General features: G+C 35.9%; 1 protein-coding gene across 2 annotated transcripts in view; it reads right to left on the bottom strand.

Annotated features, from left to right (window-relative positions):
- EPB41L5 (erythrocyte membrane protein band 4.1 like 5) overlaps positions 1-7,439 on the bottom strand; it is a 169,130-nt gene that overhangs the window by 111,795 nt on the left and 49,896 nt on the right. For both annotated transcript variants that reach the window (XM_006868729.1, XM_006868730.1), the window contains exons 4-6: positions 4,933-5,011; positions 3,409-3,453; positions 2,550-2,602 (exon numbers count right to left, since the gene is read on the bottom strand). In XM_006868729.1, coding sequence (XP_006868791.1) covers positions 2,550-2,602; positions 3,409-3,453; positions 4,933-5,011 — 177 coding nt within the window. The remainder of the gene's footprint in view (positions 1-2,549; positions 2,603-3,408; positions 3,454-4,932; positions 5,012-7,439) is intronic.

Raw genomic sequence — 7,439 nt, 5'->3', positions numbered from 1 at the left:
TCAAATCTGTTCTTCAAATGATCTCTAAATTCAGATGGGATATATTCAAGGTCATATTTTGGCTCTTATGGACTTGTTTTCATTTTCTTCAGCTACTTGGGGTTAAAGGAAAAGATGGAACAGGAACTCTGGGAAATTCTTCATTAAAAGGATATTGCTTTAATTTTTTTAAAATGTAAATATTTCTATTTTGATGAAAAAATGCAGTTGAAGAAAAAAAAATATACAGAACTATCTTGAGATAAAAATCCTAGTGATACCCACTGCACTACATACATAAGATCATTTAACTTCAAACCAATCTGGGAAAATAGATACTATGCTGTCTATTTTTATCACTGAGGAAATGATTCTTTCATCTAAATCACCATGTCTTTTAGAAGCACCAAACCAACCACTCTACAAATGTCATTCAAGATACTGGAATATACAGAAATAGTAAAGAAAAGCTGACCTTGACAATGTGAAAAGAAAAAGCTAATAAAAAACTGTTGTTGAAGACAGAAAATGTGAATCACAAATAAAGAGCAGAGAGCTCATTTTATGAAGAGTAACACCTTAGCAAATTTGTTCTAAAAGATGTTAGAAATACTAGGATTGTGCAAACTATTATGCCTAAAATGTAAAAGAGGTGCTATGAATAGGACTGAAAGTACAAAACCATTCCTATTTGGGAGAAAATATGGTATAAGTAGAGTTAAGGGAGAACAGAGTCACATGTATGAATAAAAAAATAATTATTTATTGAACATATGTGGGTATGTCAAATATTTTATTTAAAGTACATACGTTTATGTATTAAAATCCTATTTTCAAGAAACATATACTTTGGTCTGTATAAAACCTGCATAAATAAGACACAAAAAGAATATACAAAGCAATAAATGGTATAACATACATAATAAAAATGTCTGGTTTTCAGAAGATGAGATCGTTTTTAGAACTAGCAACCTCACATAGGAAATAATGAAACATAAAAAGTGTATATGCTCAGAGGAATGTGGGACCCTATCCAGAGAGGCAGCGACACCAGAGATGGAGGCAGAGAAGAGGACACAGAAACAGAGAGCAGCTGAGGACTCTAGACTCATGGAAATGGAAAGACTGAGTGCTGGTGGCCAGGAGGCAGGCTTATGGGTAATGTGCCCTGTATTACTGTATTATTAAATTATTATATACTCCTGAGTGTTTTTGTGTACATCCCCCTTTCCTCTCAAAAATCTAGAGGGAACAGAAACAAATACTGTTGAGTGATGATGCACAGAGGAGATTATAAGCATTGCAATGAAACGATAAGTGTAAAACGATGTTCTCCCATGTAAACTATTACTTAATTCACAATAAAAATAAAAAATAAAAAAAAGTGTGCTTGCATAAAAATATGAGTGCAAATACACACTTCTGATCACTGCAATACGAGAAACATGATTTTCAAATAGCATCAATATGACAATCTGGAGATGAAAACACATTTTAAATCTGGAGACAGGGTAGATGGAGACATATAATAGTGGCAAAATTTTAGAAGCACAGACGTTTCCTCCAATTGCTGTTTTTAGTACTGTCCAGTTGGTTCCGACTCATAACAACCCTGATTAGGGTTTCCAACAAGTGGATGATGGATTTGAACTGCTAACCTTGCATTTAGCAGTCTAATGCTTATTGTACAGTGCCTCACCAGGATTCCAATCAATAATCCTTTATCAACAAAATAATTGCTTTCATAATGAGTGGAAGTGCAAAATAAACAAAAAATATTAGATTTACTATTAACACCTACAGAGTTAGCCTTATTATTACCCATACAATGGTAAGTAAATACAACTGATCTTAGAGGAGCTTGGGACAATTATAAAATCATTAAAAAGCTTTAAAACATTATCTTTAGGTAATCAATAAATATTATTTTTATTTAGCATATATAGATACTCCAACCAGAATATTTGTCTTCATTTTATAAACAAGGGCTGAGATAATACTGTTTCCCTTTATAAGAGAAACTCAAGTTTAACAATATTTGATCAAATTTACAACGTACAAAAGAGTGGGTGCTTCATTAGTCTTATTAATTGGTAAACAAATTTTTTTCATTCTTGAAATAAAAATCAGGAACTTTAAAATACGCTTTAAGGATTTCTTTCATGAAGTCTTTATTACAAATAAGACTAAAGAGAGCAAACCAAGTATCACTTTATATCAATACTATATCAACACTATATCAACACTTTACTCCTGTATCACTCACTGCAATCTTTTCAAAGAATGAAAACGGTTGAAGTTTCAATCATAACATTTACTGCATTATCAAGTAGGCAGGAAATTTTATCTGAAAAAACTATGCATGGAAAGGGAGGAAAAAGAGAAAGGAAATAAAACGCAATGTCCTAAAATAACCAAGAGTTGAATAATGACCCAAGTTCATTTAGATGAAGGCAGTGTTGTTTTTCTCTCACATCACTTTGAATCTTTTAAAGTTCCTTAACTGAATGGTGCACACACACACAAGAGGAGGATGCTCTAGTCTTTCAGTCAATATAAAAATTCCTTACCTTGTAGATTATATGCTGCCAACTGAACTGCTGTATCAAAGGGACATTCTAATCTGAGACCAAAACATGAATTTGTTAGTTCAGGAAATATAGAAATACTTTTAAGTCAATCATTTGTTTTTATAATTATTTCTTTTTCCTCTAAATTTTATTTTATTGTTATTGTTGAGAATTTATATAGCAAAACCTACACCATCTAAACAGTTTCTACACACACAATTTAGTGAGATCAATGGCATTCTAGGACAGGGGTTGGGAGCATCTGGCTCACAGGCCGTATAAAGCCCTCGAAATCATTTGATCTGGCCTTGTCAAGGCAACCCGAGTATAGGTGGGCTCAAAATTCAATGAATCTAAGAGCTTTTTTATAGTAACTTAAATTTATATTAAGTGATGTTATAAATATCCAAATGGCCCTTGGCAGAAAAAGGTCCCCCACCCCTGTTCTAGGACTTGTGTAGTTCTTCTCACCCACCTTCTTCGGAGTAGTTTCTCCCCAGTTAGCATAAACTCAACCTGCTGTTGTCAGCTTGCTTTCAGAAAGAGTTTTAAAAATAACACAATGCTCAAGGCAGTCCTCTTTTGCTCTAGTTAAGCAAAACTACTGTTCAGCTTTAAGATGACTTCAGGAATGTTTTGATTTAGGGTTTAAATATTACCTCAGGGCAGTAATTTCAGGGATTTATCCACTCTCCATGGCTTCAGAAAGTCTAGAATCTATGGGAATGTGAAATTCTGTTCTACATTTTGCCCCATTTGATCAGAATTTTTCTATGAAACTGTAACCAAGAAACTTCTTTTAAATTACTTTCAACCACCCAAGAAAATCTACAGTTTACATCCAGTATCTAATACTCACTTTCCACTGAGAATATCTTGTTTTAACTGAAGTACAAACAAATACCTATAAAACAGATTTAAAAAGTATGCATTTAACTAAACAGAACAATACACTGTGAAAAAATAATTTCATTCTTCTATTTTAAGAAGAAACATTCTAATTACAGTATTTTTACAAAGGATAAAGTCTTTAGGGAAAAACAACATGAAGAAAAGGGCAATGAATGAATCACACAACCACAGGGAATAGAGAAGAGACCACAAAACACAGTTTATCAAGCTTAAGAGAGAAAATGTAAAGCAAATGATTGAATCTGAGCCTTGTGATCAAATGTAACTTTACTATGACAACACAGTCTCCATCCTGAAGGGATACAGGAATAGACAGAAGCATAGGGGAAACCACTCTAAAGGAACTCAATGACTCAGCTTTTTCACTTAATAGTTTGTATGCATGAAATCATGACTTTGCAATATAAACACCAATAAATTAAGTACCAAAGAAGCAAGACAACATAAAATAAAGTGTATATAACCTATACAGAACACTGCAGGATAAACTTTGGGCTGTTAACCACGCTAGCTACAGGTTTGCAGTTCAAACCCACCAGACACTCTTGGAAATCCTATGCAGGGTCACTATGAGTCAAAACCAACTCAACATGCACACGACAACAGCAATACAAACCAAATCAGATATAATTTTTTTTAAATTAATTGTTATTGTTGTTGTGTGCCGTGGAGTTGGTTCCGACTCATAGAGATTCTGTACAGGGTTTCTGAGGCTGTAAATCTTTACGGGAGCAGAAAGCCTCATCTTTCTCCCACGGAACAGCTAGTAGTTTCAAACTGCTGACCTTTGCGGTTCACAGCCTGATTCGTAACCACTATGATACCAGAGCTCCTTAGTGGCATCTCAATTGGTAAAGAAACTCAGGAAAACTCAATAATAACAAATCTAATTGCCTCTGCTGGATGCTAGGGAACCAATTCTTTATTTTTGAAAACTGGTAAATATAGGAAAGACTCATAATCATAAAAAACACCATCCCAGAATGATATTCTATCATCAGGTTCTACTACCAGGGACAAGCACATTTACAGCCAGTTCAAACCAGTTTAGTCATGGCCAAAGTAATAAAATTGGAACAGATGGAAAGCAACACAGATGCAGAGCAGCATGGCCAGCTGCCGTCTTTTAACATGGCACTGTTGTTTCCAACTCTGCAAGTCAAGAGATTTGGTTGCTATGCAATGTACACACTGTCTTTGTTTTCTGAAGAAGATAAAATTTGTAGCAGAGAGGCATTCCGTAAGTTTTTCTAGTCTAGTTATTGTTCTGGTACATTCACACTTTGCATATTCGGGTGTGTTCCACTTCTACTTCATGGGTCATGATTAAACCAGAAAGAATGGGTTTGAAGCCCTGGGAACAAGGAACCCAAATCACCAACTTCGTATAAACTGGGAAAAATTCTAAAGACAATTTCTCGTCATCTTTAGCTACAAACTACCCCTGTACAAATGCAGATGGTGGTCTTACCGGGTTAGCTCTTCACGAAGATTATTTGGTTCTGAGGAATAAAACTTAACTCGAAGATGCAGACAATACGGTGAACCAACTGCCATTTAAAAGTACAAAAAAAAAAACAACTTTAGTTTTTATTTACCTATCTTAATAGTATGTTCAAGCTCACCAGCTGCTCCTCGGAAACAGGGTCATTATGGGTCGAAATTGACTTGACAGTACTTAACAACAATCTTAATAGTATTATGAATTTTCAGCCAGTAAATATAATAAAAATTTACTGAAGCAGGGGTAGAGGTAGGGAACATTATTTCAGGTTAGTTTGGAGGCTTAACCATGAAGCACACACACAAAAAAATCCAATCAGTAGATTTTTCAATGCAACAACTAACTTATAAGTACTCTTATAACAATTTTGGTCTGTCCTCCCATGAACAGAATACTCTAGGATTAAGTCTAGTTCAGAGCAAAATACATGGAGTAAAAAAAATCTTTAATGTATAATTTAACAGCTCTGAAAACAGCAGAGGTGTATTTCTTGAGAGCACAGAGGAATGCCTCTGCTGTTTAATTACTCATGATAAATTCTCCCACACACCTTTAATTTCACTTCAGCTAGTTCACTAACTAACCTCTATGTTCTTGATGGCTCCATTATTTTGTAAAGACAAGAGTGTAACTGCTCTGAAAATCTCTGCTACTACAGAAGACAAACGATTACGGCTTGAATTCTGGTACTTTCCCTTGACTACTGTTAGGGATAATACATTTTATATGAATTCATTTCATTTCATTCTTAATAAAAAAAAAAAAAAATTACATCCTTAAAGTCCCACAATATTATCTAGAACAGAACAGACACTAAACAGAAGCCAAACAGGAAAATTCCAGCAAGACTGATTATTAAATAAAGTTAAGCATTTCATGCAAAGGCAACCCCATTTGTAAGCTGCAAACCTCTTGCCTGGAAACAGGACACTTGACCCTAAATTAGCATCAAGCATACATAACTTTGGGGGTGGGTCTGTATATTCGAATGAAATTATTTTTAAAAAGCAAAGATGTAAATAAATAAATAAATAAATAAATAAAAGTATTTCTACTAGGGTTCCAGTTCCTACATCATGGGTTGATTCCAGGTAAAACATGTTTAAACACGTCTCTTCTATCAGTGGATGGCTGCAGACAAGTTCTTTCAGCAATACATTTGTTTTATCTCATTTTGTTGTTGCTAAGAGCCATTGTGTCTGTTCCAACATATAGCTACCTCATACAGAGTTTCCAGTGGTTCAAAGTCCAGTGAGTTACCATGCTTCCTTAGCCTCATTGTGTGTTGTTTTTAATTGCTGTCCAGTGGGCTCCAACTCATAGCGATCATGTATAGAGTTTCCAAAAAGTGGCTGGTGGGTTTGAACTGTTGACTTTTCTGCTAGCAGTCCAGTGCTTATCCGATAGTGCCACACTAGGACTTCTTAGTCTCACTGTTGTTGTTGTTAAGTTCCATTCATAGTGACCCTGTATAGGATTTCTTAGAAGTAACTGTTAGCTTTAAATTTCTGACCTTGTAGTTAGCAGTACAGTGCCTTAAAACAAAAAAGATCCATTCAAAAGAGTGACTTGCTAGAGATTCTGCTGGGTCAATTACATTTTTTAAATTCAAGTCAGAGAAGTCAGTTTAAAAAGTCACGGTGACTGTTTTATGGGGGGATTTCAAAAGTGGAATCTCAGAGATGCACAAGAACACCATACTTGCAGATAGTACCCACCTGACCTGGCTTCAATGGCTGGATGATCAGAACTCGACTAGAAGAAAAAAAAAGAGGGGAAATAAAAAGAGTAACCTGCTACAATTTGATGAACTTTACGTATACTTATGAATGTGGTGGTGGCGGTTACGTTCCGTGGAGTCGGAACCGACTCATAGCGACACTGTGCAGGGTTTCTGAGGGTGTAAATCTTCACGGAAGCAGAAAGTCTCATTTTCTCCCGTGGAACAGCTGGTAGTTTTGAACTGCTGGCCTTAAGGTTCACAGCCTTCTTAACCAATACGATTTGTAACAAAAAAGAGAACAAATCTTTACAACAAGGATCACTCCCACCCCCCTCAGCACACAGGGTTGACAGGGATGGGCAACTTAGACATTGGCTACCCAAAATGAGGGTGGCCTATAAAGACAAGAAGTGAGTGGTTTACAAGCTTTCAAGAGGGAACCTAGTTCCAGACAGAACGGGGGAAGGTAGAATCACCACTGAATGGTTTTCCAATCCTTTGGGACTGGGCTGGCAAAAGGAAATGGGGATAAGACTCTTAAGGTACAATAATGAATAATTGCCATCAGGGCTGTGAGTGTAGGAAATATAGAGGTAGATGTTTTTTGACAAAAGGAGGAGAGTGATTGATTTTGCAGCCCAGGAGCGGAGGTCCCTGGGACCATCAAGTGAGAATACTGGAGAACGGGACCCTACCCAGAGAGGCAGTGATGCCAGGGATGGAGACAGAGATGGTGACATGGAGAGATGGA

Source organism: Chrysochloris asiatica, unplaced genomic scaffold (assembly GCF_000296735.1).
Source record: "Chrysochloris asiatica unplaced genomic scaffold, ChrAsi1.0 scaffold00123, whole genome shotgun sequence".
NCBI classification, from domain to species: Eukaryota; Metazoa; Chordata; class Mammalia; order Afrosoricida; family Chrysochloridae; genus Chrysochloris; species Chrysochloris asiatica.
The sequence above is the reverse complement of the archived record's forward strand: the minus strand, read 5'-3'. Positions and strand labels throughout refer to the sequence as shown.